The sequence below is a fragment of the Coptis chinensis genome, chromosome 1 (genome assembly GCF_015680905.1).
Source record: "Coptis chinensis isolate HL-2020 chromosome 1, ASM1568090v1, whole genome shotgun sequence".
Lineage (NCBI taxonomy): Eukaryota > Viridiplantae > Streptophyta > Magnoliopsida > Ranunculales > Ranunculaceae > Coptis > Coptis chinensis.
In genome coordinates this window covers 33,946,761-33,966,070 of record NC_141456.1, presented here as the reverse complement: position 1 = coordinate 33,966,070, position 19,310 = coordinate 33,946,761, and the positions used below count along the sequence as shown (strand labels likewise).

At 35.1% G+C, this 19,310-nt stretch overlaps 1 protein-coding gene and 1 long non-coding RNA gene across 2 annotated transcripts; one reads left to right on the top strand and one right to left on the bottom strand.

Annotated features, from left to right (window-relative positions):
* The first annotated feature begins 36 nt into the window (after positions 1-36).
* LOC147523602 (pentatricopeptide repeat-containing protein At2g41080-like) lies at positions 37-13,868 on the top strand. The gene is made up of 14 exons (XM_086599174.1): positions 37-2,591; positions 3,085-3,233; positions 5,205-5,541; positions 5,625-5,692; positions 6,228-6,426; positions 6,545-6,600; positions 6,689-8,036; positions 9,330-9,478; positions 9,567-9,666; positions 10,068-10,172; positions 10,987-11,227; positions 12,265-12,354; positions 12,494-12,552; positions 13,413-13,868. The coding sequence occupies exon 1, from the start codon at positions 37-39 to the stop codon at positions 2,230-2,232; it is 2,196 nt and encodes a 731-aa protein (XP_086455300.1). The 3' UTR covers positions 2,233-2,591; positions 3,085-3,233; positions 5,205-5,541; positions 5,625-5,692; positions 6,228-6,426; positions 6,545-6,600; positions 6,689-8,036; positions 9,330-9,478; positions 9,567-9,666; positions 10,068-10,172; positions 10,987-11,227; positions 12,265-12,354; positions 12,494-12,552; positions 13,413-13,868.
* Positions 13,869-18,405: 4,537 nt separating this feature from the next.
* On the bottom strand, positions 18,406-18,985 carry LOC147523601 (uncharacterized). Its single transcript, XR_015196708.1, has 2 exons — positions 18,778-18,985; positions 18,406-18,688 (listed from the first exon to the last, which is right to left on the bottom strand). It is a non-coding gene; the product is annotated as an uncharacterized LOC147523601 (long non-coding RNA).
* Between the last annotated feature and the right edge of the window lie 325 nt (positions 18,986-19,310).

Below are 19,310 nucleotides of genomic sequence, written 5' to 3'. Positions count from 1 at the left end.
CAACTAACTTAACTACCTCTGCAAAAACAAACTAACATGAAAAAAACCGTTACAAGCCTATTATTTCAACTTAACAACCCCAAAAAAACATCATTCAAAGCTTATATTGACACGTGTAACTCCCTTATAAAAACATGTTCAACCCAAGGTTGGATTCAAGAAGGAAGAAACATACATGGTCATTTAATCAAAATGGGCATTTCATCAAATAAATATATAGCCGTTAAGCTTTTAAACATGTACTTAAGTTTTAAAAAACCAGTTGAAGTTGATAAAATATTTGAAGAATTTGGTGGGTTTAATCTTGTTGCATGGAACTGTATGATTTCTGCTAAGTTTCAGGATGGTAATGTATATGAAGGTTGTCGTTTGTTTGATGAAATGCCTGAAAGAAATGAGGTATCTTGGAGTACTTTAGTTTCTGGGTTAATGAGATATGGGAAAGTTGAAGAGTCAGTTTTGTATTTTAAGAAAAACCCGTTTCGGGATGTGGTTTCTTGGACTGCTATGATAAATGGTTTTGTTAAAAATGGTTTGAATTTTGATGGTTTGATGGTTTTTAGGAAAATGTTAAATTGTGGAATTAGTCCAAATGCTGTTACTTTTACTAGTGTTATTAAAGCTTGTATAGGGTTGAGTGATTTTGATTGTGGAAGGAGTTTGTTGGGTTTGATAGTTAGATATGGCTTTGAGCATAATGTATCGGTTTGTAATTCTATAATAACATTAAGTCTTAGGATGGGGGAGACTGAAGTGGCTAGGAGGGTTTTTGATGAGATGGAGGTGAGAGATGTTGTTTCATGGACCACAATTCTAGATGTTTATGTTGAGATTGGCGAGTTGAAAGAAGCGAGGCGGATCTTTGAAACGATGCCAGAGAAAAATGAAGTTTCTTGGAGTACAATGATTGCAAGGTACAGTCAGAATGATGATGCCGAAGAAGCATTGAAATTATACAATCAGATGGTTCTTGAAGGGTTCAAACCGAACCTTTCGTGTTTTTCCAGCATTATTAGTGCATCAGCTAGTCTTGTGGATTTGAAACTTGGAATGAATATCCATGGGCATATGATAAAAAGTGGGATGGAGAGGGAGGTTTTTATAGGGAGCCCTCTGATTGACATGTATAGTAAATGTGGGAAGGACGAAGATGGTCGGCGTGTTTTTGACTTTATTTCAGAGAAAAATGTGGTTTCATGGAATTCGATGATCTCTGGATATAGTCTAAATGGCCAACTAGAAGAGGCTGAGGAGTTGTTTGAGCAGTTACCAAAGAGGAATATTGTCTCTTGGAACACAATGATCTCGGGTTATATACAGAACGAGTACTGTGAGAAGGTGTTAGAAGTATTTAGCCAGATGCTTTTATCGGGGGAAAATCCTAATGGTTTCACCTTCTCAAGTGTCCTAAGTGCTTGTGCAAGCTTGGCTTCCCTAGAGAAAGGCAAGGATATCCATGGTAAGATCATCAAACTTGGAATACACTATGGGGTCTTCATCGGCACCGCACTGACTGATATGTATGCCAAATCTGGAGACATTAAGAGCTCTAGAAAAGTTTTTAAGAGAATGCAGGAGAAGAATGAAGTCTCTTGGACTGCTATGATACAAGCACTTGCAGAAAATGGATTTGCAGAGGAAGCTCTTAATCTATTTGAAGAGATGGAGAGGAGATCAGCTGTGGCTCCTACTGAGCTCACATTCTCAGCTGTTCTTTTTGCTTGTTCTCATTGTGGGTTTGTTGATAAAGCTTTTAGGCACTTTGAATCAATGGAAAGGGTTTATGGTATAAAGCCAAAGGGCAGACACTACACATGCCTGGTTGATTTGCTGGCTCGATCTGGATGCCTTACTGAGGCCGAAGAACTTATTAAAGCTATGCCATTCCAACCAGAAACTAATGCATGGGCATCTTTGTTGAGTGCTTGTAGTACTTATAACAATGAGGAGATGGCAGAAAGGACTGCTTGGAAGCTTTGGGAATTGTCAACTGAAAACTCAGCAGGTTACGTATTGTTATCCAATATTTATGCTTCTGCTGGGAGATGGAAAGATGTTTCATCTGTTAGGAAGTTGATGAAGGGAAGAAATTTAAAGAAGATTGGTGGATGTAGTTGGATCGAGGTGAGAAACCAAGTGCATTCTTTCTATTCTGAGGATGGAAACCACTTGCGATCAGCTGAGATATATGGGATTTTAGAGATCCTGATGTTTGAGATGGTTATCGTTTAAATGCTGCAGCTGTTCTGGTTAGTAATTTCTAGTTCGAAGTTCTTGCAAAATATAAAGTAATTATGTGATTTCCATGTCAATGAATTGGTCCTTGACTTTAGAGTAAACCACACAGCAGGGATCTTTAAGAAGGTTGTTTTGTAGTCTCAAGAGAAGAAGCCACAGTTCAGAGGTGATTGGCAAGCTTACAGTGCTTTCCTGCTCAAGAGTCGTTCAGCACTATGGTTACTGACTCGACTAATCCTTAATGATTGAATTGAGCAGAAATGTTTCTCCATGGAGAGAAATCACCAACATCTCACAAACTAGTCATACTACTTCTATCAACGAGGGATGTGATCCTATGCTCTGACAAAGGAGTAAGTTCGCTTGACAACTGGTGTAACATATCAATTTTTTTTTTTGAGATGGTAACTTATAATGTATACTGCCTTCAATTCTTTACATATTGTATCACAAGCGTTACAGAATTGGGAAATGAAACATTCCTCTGTTTTTTCTTTTATATCTGCCATTACTTTCCAGTTTTTTTCGTCAACTGAAAAAAACTTCATCTTTATATCTCACGTACTGGAGTAATTGTACCTAGAAATGTATCAGCTCATATGTAGGCAACTCGGTTTTTATTTCTAATGGTAATCCTGGACAACCGTATCCATAACCAGAGTAGCCCTGTGATGCAGCCCATGTTACCATTTTATCAATGTTGTCAGTAGTAATATCATTGTGGTTATGGTGAATCCTAATAGTGATTTCTAGTACATAGTCTATATAAACTTTATGCTATACTTCGCCCCCCAAGCATTGCACAAACTTAAAAGGTGTTCTTACATTTTGTTTTCTGTGGCCTAGATGCTTTACAATGTGAATGCATCTTATAATAAGCAAGACAGCATCGGGAGCCTGAAGTCTAAGGATATTGCGGTACATTTAGAATATTGCTAGCATGGCTGGATAAGGAAAACTTGCTCTGGCGAGTATTTGGATATAAGTTGTAACTTGTAAGTAGCAGCTAACTTGGCCTATTTTCGGTTCATTACATTTGGCTTTCTGGAACACTGACCTGCAAATTGAGTGTTGTTTATATGATAATCATCTTAGGAAAGCTTCATTAGTGCAAAGAAGAGACATTGAATCTGTCTCATGTCAGAACTTAGAACTGTACTTCAGCCATATCTATTGATTGCTTTTACAAGGTGAAGAAATATTAGAAGGGTTAACTAGTATTAGCCCCCTACTAGATGAGCCAATTAGGATTTCCCCCCACTAGATGGCCAATTAGGGTCTCCCCTAACACACGGGTCAACTTGGATTGACCGTTAAATTTCAAGTCAAGCAACTGAAAATTACACAAATGCCCTCATTATTTTCAAAAAACAAATGTTCAATTTTAATTAGGTGGGGGCAATTGTGTCATTTTCAGCCAATTGACTTAAAAGTTAACAGTCAAACCAAATTGACCGTGTGTTTGGGAGACCCTAATTTCCCATCTAGTGGGGGGAAAATCCTAATTGGCTCATCTAGGGGGTGGTAATAATACTTAACCCATATCTCATTTAGTAGAGTACACCATAATTAACATGGACATTTAAATTGGACCAGCTTTTTTTCTACCATAAAATACTTTTGATAAAATATTCAAAAAAATTATTCAATGCTTTTAAGAAGGGCTACTTTGTAATTTCAAATTTTACTACTATTTATACCCTTAAGATTACATAGTACCTTAAGGACATATGTGTAAATTTAGATGGAAAATCAACTACATGCCACTATTCGCCACTATTCAATTGTTCGCGACTTCCCCTTCACATTAATTGCCAAATTATTACCTTTTATACCGAAATTAAATGCAATCTTAAGGGCGAGGGGGGGGGGCCTGTTGGTAACAATACTTAACCCATATCTCATTTAGTAGAGTACACCATAATTAACATGGACATTTAAATTGGACCAGCCTTTTTTCTACCATGAAATACCTTTGATAAAATATTCAAAAAAATTATTCAATGCTTTTAAGAAGGGCTACTTTGTAATTTCAAATTTTACTACTATTTATACCCTTAAGATTACATAGTACCTTAAGGACATATGTGTAAATTCATATGGAAAATCAACTACATGCCACTATTCGCCACTATTCAATTGTTCGCGACTTCCCCTTCACATTAATTGCCAAATTATTACCTTTTATACCGAAATTAAATGCAAGAAACCAGTCGTCTCTTTTCTTCTTCTCTTCTTCTTCTCTCTCCCAAATCTCCTCTAATTTGCTCTCCCTTATCAAAACTTAAATTGAAAACCAAAAAAAAAACAAACCGATTGTCTCTCTCTAATGCCAATAATTATTATAAGTAAAGCGAAAAAAAAATATATCGGTTTCAAAAGGTAATATATTTCTCCTCTATTTGATTACTTGATTTCGATATTGATTTAAACCTGCATCTCTTCGTCCTCTTAGTTCATGTTTTTTTTTAATCAAGACTGGGTGTGAATAAAAATGAAAAATGGGTAAAGCTGTCGTTGTAACAAATACAACTTCTGGTGCATAACTCATTTAAGCCCTTTGCAGACCAGAAAAACGAATAGGGAATAGATTGAGCTATAGTAACTTCTAGGCCTTATGAAATGGCTTGTTGATGTCTGTGTAATTAGTTCTTAGTCATTCAGTTTTAGTTGTTTGCACAAAACTCTATGGGATAAATTAATAAATACTTATTTATATAACTGAATGGACTGTGAATGAGAATTCTTATATAACCTATCATTATGACTTATGAGTATGTCATGATTCATGGCAATGACCATATGTGTGAAAGAAGTGGTAGCTGATTTTGGTTGCATGAATGAAATTTGAAGCACAGTTGTTCCAATGAATTTCAACTTTTGTTTGTAACTCTCATTCCTCAGTGAAGTTGTAAGTTTCCTCACCGTTTCTTTATTTAACTAGGCTTCATGCGGTGCTTGCACAGAGAATTGCAGAAAGCAACTCATAATTTCACAATGGTGATTGGGCAAGGAGCATTTGGTCCTGTTTACAGAGCTCAAATGTCAACCGGAGAGACTGTTGCAGTAAAAGTCCTTGCTACAGACTCTAGGCAAGGAGAAAAGGAATTCCAGACAGAGGTACTTCGTACTTCTGGTCATTGTCTCAAGTACTATTTCCATTGAATAAATTTTCCTTACCCATGACTAAGAAACTCACTGTTATGGCGTTATGAACTTTTGTGGTTTTTCCACATGAGCTTATCATTTGTGATATCTTACTTGGGTCTTCCTTGTGATCGATTGCAGTAATAATCATCCAAGGCAAGTGTAATCATCCAAAGCTTTATATTTTTCTTTACTATACATACTTCATTAATTTGAAGAGAATGCTATTACACGTACAGGGTCTGTAGTTGGAGTTTATGTTGGAATGGAATATGGAATGGAGAGGATACGTGGCACCAGAGATTGGGTAATCTCTACTCTCTTTCCTGTATCAGATTGTGGTTTTTCATACCATTGCTTAATTTTTTTGTCCAGACAACTACTTATGTATACATTGGTCACGGCTAACTCTGTTTTTAGTCTTTGCTTATTGTTATGGATTTCATACTTTAGTATGCCTTTTCTGTGGTCCTGCTATCTATAAAGTACATTCTCTAGAAAATGAAATTGGTTTTGGCTCAAGACTATGAGAGACCGGAAAGGGGAGCCAAGTGTGCTCTCCCAATTTTGGGGTTTTTGTTTTGCTATTCATGAATAGCAATATTATTTATTACTGCCAATGTCATGATATTCCGCAGGATTATTCATTTTCTTGAGCGGGATCTGTACGTAATAATATTTGATCAGTAGTATAATATTCCTTCTTCATTTTCTTGGGTAAGAATCAAGAGTGAATCCAACAATTAATTTAGTGGTGGTGGTGTTCATTTCAATCATTTTTGAGGTCTTGCAAAAGAATGCAATGCTTGGAGGTGCGTTAACTGGGGCAATTGTATTTGCAGCCACTAATAGTAGCAGAGACAAAGTTGTTATGGATGCCATTGCAGGAGGTGCCATTGTTACTGCTGCGGAGATCCTTAACTAGCAAGGATTTGAAACTTGAGAACATTTTGGTTAATTTTAAGGATTGGGAGCTTAAACTAGCAGACTTTGGACAAAGTTGGCAATTTATCATTCCAACAGAGGTGTATAATGCTTAATGTATGTATGTTAAAGTTTGGATTGATTTTGCCTGTTTAACAAGAAAAGAACAATGTTTATGATTAAACTTTAATTTTTATCATTTGTTTAACAAGATTACGCATAACCGTGGTTGCAGGTCTGCACAACACCGTATAGAGCTCCTGAATTGCTCCTAGATTTCAAAGATTACATGTTTGATTAACTTTCCATTTTCTCCTTATTCCTTTTCAAACTTTTTGAAACTGTCCCCAATCTTACTGAAATATCTGTCATATCGAAGGTTATTGGGATCTCCAGTTGACAATCTATGGCCAAGGACAAACAAGTCCATTATAGCTTCAAGTGATATTATTATCGCACCGGAATTGTCATCACACTTTCCTCTACTTGATGGCAATGGCGTAAACTTGCTTTCTGTAAGTTGTTTATATTTTTTTTTACAGTGTTTATTCTATCCATGGCCTTTAATTAGTTAGGTTAATGTGATACAAGAATTATATCTAGAGCAAGTATGGTTCATCCCCTTTGTCTGCAAACTAAAAGGTAACTAAGAATTTTAGATAGTATCAGGATGTATATGATGAGATGTTTAATATAGTCCCACATTGTACATTGAAACCTTGCATAGCAGTATACTAATTCCTTGGCCTCAAACTTACATTGCCCCAAAATTGTACCTCTGTAGACGCTATATAAATTTATACCAAATCTGTTCAAAATGTTATTATACTACCCCTTTTAAGCCTCGAGCCTGAAGGCCTTCTCGATGCATGTCTCATTTTAAAAGTAAAAAAAAGAATGAGTTTCTTGAAAATTTCTAGAAAGAAATATAAATAAATCAAGAAAGATAAAAAATGTCATGTCATGTGAACAATCTAACTTAAACAAACATAAACATTTGTTGAATATTTAAGTTTTACCTTCTGAGTTACGCTAACAAGTAACAAGCTGCATAAGGAGAAAGCTTGAAGAAAGCAAGAAACATAGGGTTACAATTTTCGGCTGTTTGTGTGCTAATATCTACACTTATCTTTTGATACTTAAATAGTAATCTCAGTTTGACATTTTTTTCCAAGGTTTATAGTTGAATAGGGACCTAGCTGTTGAATGATGTTCTTGCTATAACGATGAATTGCATTTTCTTCTATCATAAAAGTGCAAAGCATATGCAGACAAAACTAACTAGCTCCAAACAGTCCTCATCCGCTTTGTAATTAATAAAATGGATCTTCACCTGGATGGAGATGGCCTAACTTTGGTGGGGCTGGTGCTCTGGTGGTGCCGTTAAGCAGTTAGTTCGCATTTCAAGTACAGATGACGAGATCTCGTGGGGGAAGAAAGAGAATCTTCACTGCAGTTGAGGGTAAATCGTTCCAAATCTGAGTGGTGGAGCAGCACCACAGGTGGAGATGAGTCCAATCGACGGGAGAAAAAGGTGTCTTTCAGTGCTCAACCTCAGTTAAGGGTGTAGGTGGCTTGATGGCTTCCTATGTCAGAGTTCTCTAAGTTCTAGCAACCATGACACACCTTTCAGTTTTTGGAATGGCAGCATCAAACTAATTGGAACGGTTTGGAAAAATAGTGGAGGCCATTCATTAACAAGGTGTTTATCTCCATATATGGCTGAGGTACGTTGTATAATTAGCCCTTCCCAACTTTTTTGTTTCATCTTTGATTCTTTACTGAGTGTTGGTAGAATATTTTGACTTGGATGTTTGATTAAATACTCTCAAAACTTAAACATCCTTTGATAGCCTGATCTTGAACGAAGTTGCAGATTTCAAATGGTTAAGTACTTGATAAACAATGGAACAAAAATGAACTATAGTGTATACGTTCTCTATGTAGTTACAGGATACATGACCGGTTTTAATTTTTTTTTCTTATTTCGTAACATGGATCTTAAAGTATGTGCAATATCCTATAAGCTACTACACATGAGTAGGCAGTCAAACATTTAAAGTATTGTACATTACTATATTTATGATCAGGTAGTCCCCAACCACCAAAAGCTATGGGACCCCTTTTTGCAAAACTTGCTTCAATTGTGGTTTTAGTAGGTTAATTTGTTTTTTACTTCTCTTGCTGGTGTTGTAAAAGCATTGATGATTATATATAGAATCCTATTGGTGTTATTTGGAATTCATTTTGGTATTAAAATCTTAAGATAATTTCTTTTACACTTGCCCAGTTACTATTTTTTTATTTATTTTTTATTTATTTTTTATTTTTTTTTATTTTTTGTAAATGAGATCAGTAACTTTTTGATACTGGCGGGTTCGAGCCCCAGTTACTAACATGGCGATGTATGGAGTTGTTTATTCTAAAAAAAACACTAAACAAGTGCTCGCAATGTCTTGGTTTCATTTTTTCCAGATGTATGTGTTTGTTGACCAAATGAAATTGCAATCTAACATGAGATACTCTTATTCTTTCATTCATAATAGGGCTGTGTTATTATGTTCTAACACGCCGCATGCAACTTGTGCCCTAGCAACATGTGGATGTTGGTTTCTAAATTATGCATAGATTCAAGTACTTGGGATTGCCAAACCCTCAAAAAAGATACTCAACTGTATAAATTTTGAGTGGAATAGTAAAACAATTATGGCATCTTGAAATTAAGAGAGTAAGAATGTACAACATTTTCTCTCTACCCTGTGTATGAACGTAAAAATTACAAAACTTTCTATCTGTCCTATGTATGAAAATGCGGAAATAGCCGAATGTGTAAGACTAAAGTTCCTTTGAATCTCGATTATGCGTGCAATACAATTACTTCGGGCTCTTATGGGACTCGGTCCAAAGTACATTTGTTTAAGGTTCCGTAAAACGGACTATCTCAAGGAAAGAAGTATTTTTATGTTCTTTTTATTTAGTGTGTATTCGGGATAATGATATTAGTTATCTTGATCCGACAGAGCCGCCAAGATCTTTGCCTTTATGTCCGCTTCATCCCGAAGTTTGGAGTCGGGCAACTAGGCGAGAAGGTATGTGAACAATATGCTATCAAGGGGACGATGCGGATCGTGCTTTGCTTCCTGAGAAGACACCTTTCTACGAAGATTTGGTGATTTTTGTCCAGAGAAACTAACCTACTTTTTGCACAAACACATTTTTGCATTTTAGAAGTTCCAACAATATTTAACTTTTTGCAGGCTACTGTGGTTGTCCATCTCTCAAGTTTCTTTGCATTGAGAGTGGAGGGTCATTGTTTTTGTATGCAAGCACCAATGATTTAACACTTCCTCAGGGCATGTAAGTCTTAACAATGCTTGCTCCAACAAATTTCAGTGGTGCTTTTCCTGTGTAGGTTTTATAAAAAAGTCAAATTGAAATGAATATGCTCATGGATGGGGATTGGGAGTGGGAGTTTTTCTTTTTTGGCTACATAAGTGTTTATTCTATTAATGAAGGAAAATGCAGAAAAGTTAAAGGAGAAAGGAAAAGAAAAAATGTAGGCAGCAGAAACTATGACAAGTCTTAAATTTTCAACTAGCAAATGTATGATCTCAAATGTATATACGGTTTTCAATTAGTAAGTGGATTTGATAATTTGTTTGTGAATTTGAGCATCATGATTGTGTTTTGATTGCACTATAAACATGTGTCATCCTTTGTTGAGGAGAACTGGAAATGTACTAACCATTTATCAGCAGGTGTGTTGTGCAAAGGTTCTTAAGCTTGGTAGTTCTTGAGAGTTGTTAAGTTGCTACTCCTACTTTCTTAGCAACGGAGTTTTTGGTGGTGGTCATAGACTCGGTGTAAGTCTATTTTTCCCATTTATAGTTCTTTCAGTTTCATCTTGAAATTGGTTGTAGGTGGGGAGCTTTACAGTGACACAACAATTCCTTATCTCATATACATGGTTTAGCTATTGCGTTATACATATATTTATTAATAGGGTATAGAAGAAAAAATTATGACTCATTAGTATTGGCTTCCTTTTATTTTCATAGATTATATTTTGCATTATTAGCTCAAGGGATGCAACGAATGTGTTAAAACACTATTGCTTATACCGTACGTGTTAACACCAATATAACAATGATGTGGTTTTTCAATTCGTGCAAATTAGTCTGAAGCAAAATATATATTGTACTTTGATGGCATTATGACCAACTTCACACACTTTGCAATGAGATAAGTACAGATTGATCATTAAGCGTTGTCACTCCTTAGAAGCTAAGGTCATGATCTTCTTGATTTGTTGATATTACATAGAAATTGCACTATTTTATAATGTAGCTTACATCATTTATTGAGCTTGAAACTTGGTGCATCATAGTTAAGGCCACGATTATTTTATTAGCTGTAATTGCAGTATTTATAAAAGATTTTATGGTTTCTTATTTAGGTCCAATACTATTATTTGAGTGTCGTACATTGCCATCAAATATGAGATTTTTGGCATATATCATATTTGGCTGCATTCAAGAAAAACACTCACAACATAATCAGCAACACACACCTTCTCTCAAAGTTATAAGAGCTTGGCTTGATGATACAGATGCAAGAGCAAGACATGCCATAATAGCACATAGAGAATGAGTTGTAACAAACTTGCATCTTTTTCAGGCAGAACCTCATGCTGGATAGGTTCTCAATTCATAAAGAATTTGAGTTGGAGAGCTACCTAATTGATCTCTACAATGAGATCCTACAAATTTACCATGACACAACACAATCAAGGCTGCTATTTGAGCCTTCTCCATAGCATATAGCAGGTCTCACTGGCCGATTCGACTTGGTTTTGTAGAAGGAAGAGAGTCGGCGGCAAAGGAACCCCTCATTTCAGCAAACCTTCATGTTGTATGTGGTATGTTAAAAGAATTGCTATTTTCTCTCATGTCTATACTTACATCTATGTGGTAAAGAAAATGCATCTAACTTCATTGTTTCATTCGCTCTCCCTTTGTTACTTGAACTGTGATAGTGGTATGTCTGAATGTGTTTTGAAATACTTTGATATTGGTATGTCTGAATGTGTTTAGAAATACTTGCAGAAAGTTGATGAGATGGTAGACATTGCTGCAAGTGAACCAGTAGTTGTGGTCCTTGGGTTGGGGCAAGTGAAACAATTTAAAACCATCATATTGAAGAAGAGACCACCACTTTGTTTATCTTAATTTAACTGGTTTTTTTTTTAATCAACTCCATTGGGGCTTCACGGGTGATGGTGACATTATGCAATACTTTTGATCTAGATCCTCATTGGCACAGATTGCTTTTGTTAAATCTTCTTCTCACAATAGTTAAAGGTTTATCATATTTTTTTTCTTCTCCGATCAGTTAGGATTTTTTTTAAAATTTTCCTAAAACGAGTGTTTCTGCTTTATATGATCGAGGTTGTAATGGAACTTAAAGATTTCTATCACTATTGCATAGGTTTGTACCTTAGTATTTTTTCTTCTTTTCTTACGATAGTATTCTGCATGTAGGATTAGTTCTTGCTTTCGTGAAAACTATGCTTAATTGTTGACTATGATTGTTGTATGATTTAATCAGTTAAAACCACGTCCATTCTATTTGGATTACTGTTTTAGTCAGCGAGAATGTTGCTGCATTTTATTTCTGTCATGCAATTCTTATTGATTTTTAAATCCTATAAGGTCATCTCTGTGGAGACTATTTTCTCCATAAGCCTTTCAGTCCCATGTGGATGCTCATTTGGAGCTTTGTAGCTATGTTTTATTGTCTTTCAATCACATATGAGATCAATGTCGTTCCTGTGATTTTTAAATCTATGTAAATAAACGATGTATATGCTTGAATCGCATCAAAGCTATATCCGATGCATTTGTTTAAAATCTTATTTTAAAAACTGTTTCACTCGACCTTCCTTTGGTTTACCAGGAGTCTTAGGAACTGCAGCTTGCAAGGACCAGTTCCAGACCTAAGCAGAATACCAAGTCTTGGCGACTTATAAGTTTGCGCGTTTGGCTGGTAACTTCTTTAGTTTCTTATCGGAGAATGAATCAATGGTAAATCTCACCACTTCCAAGGGTGGAGATAAGCTGCATTTTAGTGATTGATGATGAGAATGTTTACTTTGGTTATGACATTCAATTTCCATATATCTCAGCTGGAACAGCTCAATGGATCAATACCATCAAATAAGCTTTCTGATGAAATCACTACCATGTATGTATTGTTATTCAATTCTGTTTGTTATGCTTAGTCTGTCTTTGTTTAACATATTTTATATTGTGGAGAACATGTATATCTATGACTTAAGGGAAGTTTTAATCTCCATCTATTCAAGCCAGTGTTCCATTCCTTGGTTGTGGAACAACTTAACTGATTATGTTGTACTATATGCAGTGATATGTCATACAACAATCTCTGATTTTTAAATCTTGTAAGGCCATCTCTGTGGAGACTATTTTCTCCCTAAGCCTTTCAGTCCCATGCGGATGCTCATTTGGAGCTTTGTAGCTATGTTTTATTGTCTTTCAATCGCATATGAGATCAATGTCGTTCCTGCGATTTAGAAATCTATGAATGTATCCCTCTGTTTGTATTACCTTTATTAAAATCCTCAATTTGTTATTTACTTCTTTACTTCATTGTCTATGTACTCACAATCTCACATGCCGCTACTAACATGAAAACATGCATGTCATTGAACTTCTTCATATTTGATGTAGGTATTATTTGAATATCTACTTATGACAGCAGGTGCCTATGGCCCAAAGTTCATATTATAATAATGTGCTTCTACTGAATTAAATTTTCGTCAGACAACTAGCCTTATGACAGAGCCTAGTTGGTGGTGTAGCTTTGGGTTTGAGGTCATAGCACTACACTCAATATTACGTTTTTAAACCCTCAAGCAAAATAAAAAAAAAAAAAAAAAGCTTATAATAAGTTTTATTAGTCTAGAATCACGTCGGAGGGAATGACGGATGCAATGGCTTTGTGAAGAAAACCGACACATCATTTGCACATTTAGTTGTTCACATTATTTACATGGTAGTCTAATTGGCACATATACTTGCAAGTGGTGAATAAGAACAAACAAACAAATGGACCAACAAAGAGAAGAGAAAATGCACCAATAGGTTATGGAGTGATGTGGGATTGGCGACGCATATGTATGTTTTTATAGTGTGAAGCTCCCCAATCAGGAAAGAGGAAGGTGGAAATCGAGCAATACATCTCTGGGTGTGTACACTACTACTGTTCCATTTGGGACTGCAGGTTCATCTAATGGACTTAGCACAAGTGCTACTTTATTATACTACCAAATGTTCCTGCAACTTCATCACATGACAATTGACAAAGGAAGGACTTCATCTGTTTATTTTTTGAGCATGCTCTTTGTTTTGTATTCGTTGTTGTAAAATGATTGGAGAAAGTGTGGATAAACAAATATTTTACTTTAAAATGGTGATTGTTTTTGTTCTATTTTACCATGTTTGGTTATAAAATTGGCGAAAGCGCATGTGCGTAGTGTTTATGCTTTTCTTTTTCAATGGCTCTCAATTGGCTTACAAACAATCAAATTTCTTAAAGACTCATTCTATTTGCACCCAAAAGGCGTGCACATTTGCTATCTATGCATAATATGCGTAGTGTTTATGCTTTTCTTTCTCAATGGCTCCCTGTTGGCTTACAAACAATCAAGTTTCTTAAAGACTCATTCTATTTGCACCTAAAGGGCGTGCGCATTTGCTATCTATACATAATATATTATATACAGATAACTGTTAAAAAGCTCGAAATGCTTATCAAAAAGTATCCACGTAATAACTAAATCAGTTTTGTCAATTTGAAATTCTTATCAATGGTTCCCGTCAAATAAAGCACAATAAAATTTTCTAAAGCATGAAAATTCAAACTTTAATTTTTTTACAGCAAATGCCAATGTCAATGGTTACTAAGGGTTTTTTTAAGGGTTTAGACTGGTTCTAATCCGTGTCTTCACACACAATATCATATATACTTAAGTTTGTGTACCTGAAGGTATGTTACTATGTTATTAGGGCTGTCAACGGGTCGGACCTGAATAGGACACACCTAGGTCTAGGCCCAGCCCAAATCATATTTGATATTTTGAGTTGAACTGTTATTTTTGTCTAAAATTTAATCAAATTTGTAAGTGGGAAGAATCAAACCCACAACTCTTGTGTGGCAGGCACAATACTAACTGATATGGCTTCCAATTTTCTATGTTAACTTCCAGTAAATATAATAGATATATTAATAATATTAAATATAAAACACATAAACTATTATAAATTTCGGGCCGGGCCATTATCGGATCGGACATAGGTATGTCCAGACCTGGCCTAATAATCTTATCGGGCTAAATTTAAAGTTTAAGTCCTTATCTTATCGGTTCGGATTCAATCGGGCTTCGGGCTTGTCCTGGCCCATTGACATCCCTATCTGTTATACTATTTAGTTTAGGTTTCCACCCATTTTTTTGCTTTTCTATTTTTCGGTTGTTACGTACTCTGATTCGAATGATATTTCATTTGATTTTTTAGATAACACAACTAAGGTCAGCCTAGGTTTACTAATGAAATCCTGTTAATGTTAATAAGTAGCAGAGATGCAGGGTAGTTGGCCATAAGCATATTAGGATATGTGTCAACGTCATAGCTGAAGAACATCCCAATTCCTCTGTTGTAATTATAGATGTTAAAATGTAACATGAAAAAATTGATTGGGTATTTGGGTAACCGAAAAAATACCCCGAGTCCTACTACAAGTAGACCTTGGTTTATGTTTAGCTACTCTTACCATCTCATATAACATGATTTTACACTAAAATTTTGAGCAGATAGTAAACTTAATTGTTTTTAAATTGTAATGAGGTAGTCGGTCATACCTCATGAAACCTTTCCACCAACAAGGGCATGGAACTAAAATAAGCCTACACTTACCCCTTTCGTTTGTGCCAAGTAGGACTATCTCATGTAGGACTGATGATCCTTCAGAAATTGTGTGGAATCCAAAATACACTGGCTTTGTATAGTAACCGCACATAGATATTGGAAGATGTAATATACTAATTTAGGATGTAATAGTGTGTTCAAACTATATTCAAGACATCATACTAATTGTAAGATGTATGCCAATGATGGTGTGCTGTTAACACTTTCTTTATACCTTCTGGTTGTTGCAATGAAATGAATTGGATCTTGGAAAATGTTGCACACATATACAAGTATACAACTTTTCAATCTTAGATAATGTGCTTACACACATCAATGTGTTATTTATTTATTGTTTTGGTAAAGATATATTACATCAACGTGTTCTCATTTATAGGAGATGCATCAAAATAAACAAATCTATAATGTAAGTTTCTAAGTACGTATCTACTATCCACCTAAAACTATTATATTTTTTGTGCTTTTTTTTTACTTTTCAATATTAACCATGTGCATAGCACGTGCATTTTGCTAGTTAGAATAACTATCTTAACTAGACTCCTGCATTAGTTATCACTTCTCACTTCTCACTTCTCAGTCGAGGTTAAGAGAATGCAATTGTAGCTGTTTTCAAGATGACATAATTCAAGAATTCTTATTTTAGAGTAAGTTTGAAAATCAAGGAAATCATCTTCAAAACCAACTTCATAATTTGTTGTCGACATCCACATCCATTAAGTATTTGACCATTTTGGTATTGCTTTTATTTACGTTCTTAGTTTTTACAAGATTATAATGGGGCTTCCCCAACCTTTCATTATTAGTTGGCCTAGTGGCTAGTGTCAAAGAAGTGCTCCAATGGGGATTAACAAATTTCTGGTTTTGTTTGGCAGATTAAGTTTTCAACAAAGTTCTGGGCGTCTTTGACAGATTTTCAACAAACCATCAGGTGCACACGACAAAATTTCTCTTCGATCTATATAACACAATCTCTAAGTGTGTAAGGTTTTTTATTTAAAATTTTTGGGTAAAAGAATCTGGATTCCGGGTATGCTCTTAATTCTGGGGAACAAATTTACATGCCGGAAGAAAGAATTATGTCACCAGTTAATAGGACATGATCAAGAGCCTATGGAAGAAGACGATAATGAATAGAACCTAGTACCCGCTATACTATTTGTTGTTGAAGCATTGGTGTCCATGAAGTTTGATAAAGACGACTTGAGAGAAGTATCAACATGTTGTTGAAGCATTGATGTCCATGAAGTTTGATGAAGACGACTTGAGAGAAGTAACAACATGTGCAGTTTGCTTGGAGGAGGTCTTGTTGTGCTCATTTAATTTGTGTTTATTACTTGTTCATTTGGGTTCTAAAACATTATTAAAAATGAGTAAAAATTTATATTATCTATTAGTAATTTTTTTTCTTTTTCATTTTTTAGTGTTTGAGAATTTAATGTAGCTCATTTGTATTTAAGAAGTCAGATATAAATCAAATGCAACCTCAATATCAGGAAACAACGAGCATTCTTTATTAGTGAAACTCTGCCTAATCTTAAAATCATAATACACTTTCTTACAAATAATGTCTTCTCCATAAAGTTGTTTATTATTTAAACAACAATAAGACGTACAACCACAACAATCCGACAGCCACTATTGTACCAGAAGAATTATAGAATACAGTAATAATTACAGTTGGTGCATGTTTTGAGAACATAATCTCTTACTACATCTTGAGCATATCCTATTTGAATAGCAATGTCGCTACATGTTTTTTAAGTTCATATTTCCCAATTGGCCACTTCAGTCCTGATATGGTTGAAATGGTCCCCAAACTTCCACATGGTCAGGAACTCTCCAAGAAAGTGGAATGAAGCATTTGCATATCCCTTTTCACAAGTGCATTTCCACTTATTCTAAACCGTAAGTGGTGGACCACTTTTTTTTTTGGTGTTCCTTTTTCAACTACTTATAAGTGGTAGACTTTTTATTTGATATATTTTGCTACTTATAAGTGTAAAAATGGGTCAGTATAGGTTATTTATGCCTTTCTACTATCAAATATAAGATCCTTCTTAATGGTTCACCTCTTATAACCATCTCCTGACCCCTAAGAAAAGGACTCAGACAAAAGGATCCTCTATCCCCTTACCTCTTCATTCTTCTGACTGATACTTTGTCAAAAATGCTTAGAAAAGCTGAGATTAATAGATTTATTACTCCTATCAAGATTGCCAAAGGAAGTGTTGGGCTCTCACGCATGTTGTATACAAATGACCTCATTGTGTTTGGTAAAAGAGATTTAACTCAAGTCAAAATGCCTACAATCTGTTCTGGATGCTTACTGCTCTGCTACTTGGCAACACTATAAACTTTGAAAAATCCACCATTTTCTTTGGTCCTTGTTGTTTAGGGTAAATCTCCCTAAACTAATAAAAGGTGTAACAAAGGGGATGGTTGAGATGGGATCAGTGAGACTTGACTTTGGAGAGCTACATACGTACCCTTCAGTATGGGGATCAAGTCTCAAACAAGAAGAGAAATTGGTTCCAAAAACTCATCTTAGCTTCAATGGGGACTTGAGAAATAAGCGCCCAACTTAGAAATAACTTACCTCATTTTCTCTAAGGGTATAAGAGTAATCTCGCATTTTTCTTTTCTTCAAGTAGTAAAGTTATATCCTTAGAACGTTGGTTGCCATAAGAACAAACTCAAAACCTTCCCTTTATGGTGGGGTTCACTACACATAACAGGCTATTTGCAACGGCAAAAAAGCGTTGCTAATAATTTTCGCAACGCTTTTTAAGCGTTGGAAATATTTGCAACGCTTAAAAAGCGTTGCAAACAGAAATTTCCAACACTTATTAAGCGTTGCAAATAGAACTTTCCAACGCTTATTATAATTATTTCGTACACATATTTAAAACCTTTGCAACGGTTTTTTATTTCACAAACGCTTTTTAAGCGTTGGTAATTTGTTAAAAATTTTACCAACGGTTTGTGACCGTTGCAAAGTTGTTAGTTAATTTAAAAAAATATAATTTAAAATTCGTTTGTAACGGTTATAAACCGTTGCTGATGGGTTGCTAATAAAAAAAAAATTATCATATTTTGTAGCGAGACCAGCTAAACCTACAATAAACAATGAATACAAGAATACAATAAACAATGTATCATAGTTGCCAATTAAAATAACTGAGTCCACAACCATAGATGTTAAAAATTCTTTTTCACCACCAATCAGATTTGAAGAGAGTGAGGTCTTTTCCTAAAAAAAAAAAAAAAAGCTTTGAAGAGAGTGTGGTAGCAGCACACTTTGCCAACAAACTCTTATTTTCTTCCATACTTTTCCCCTCTATACTCGCAACAAGTTCCTTAATTTTGCTAATTACCTGAAATACAAGTAGCAAACTCATGGCTTCTAGAACAATTTCTCATGAACATATCCGTCCAATCAAACCAAAAGATCCAAATTCCTTACCAAATTGGAAGCAGCTCGAAAACTACGTATAAGACTTTGAGTGGACACCATCCTCAATGAAAAGTTTGGCCTCCTTTAAAAACTCTTCCGCAAAAAGAACTACTCTAGTGGTTCCATCACCCACCTGTAGACAATAAATCCGATCATTAAAATTACAAGTGAATTCCAAATTTATCCCTAAAACCTAACCAATACAATTATTAATGATACCCTCTCAACTTTTTCTGAGACAATGTCCTTGTTAATGGTCATTATCTTCTCTAAAGTATAAGCTATTAAATGCTGTAGTAATGCAATCATCATAACCCACTCTAAGATAAATATAAACTTTAGCATAAAAATTTCACTCTTTTAGTCAGCCAATCACTAAAATTAGTAAATTTGTTTTCTATTGTATACCTCAGATTCTTGAGACTTGGCAATATCGACAAGAATCTTAGCAAAGAAGATGAACAACATCAAGAAGTTTCATAATAGTAGTACCATCATTAGAAATAGTAGCATTGCCCTTGTCATCATGAATCAATTTATCC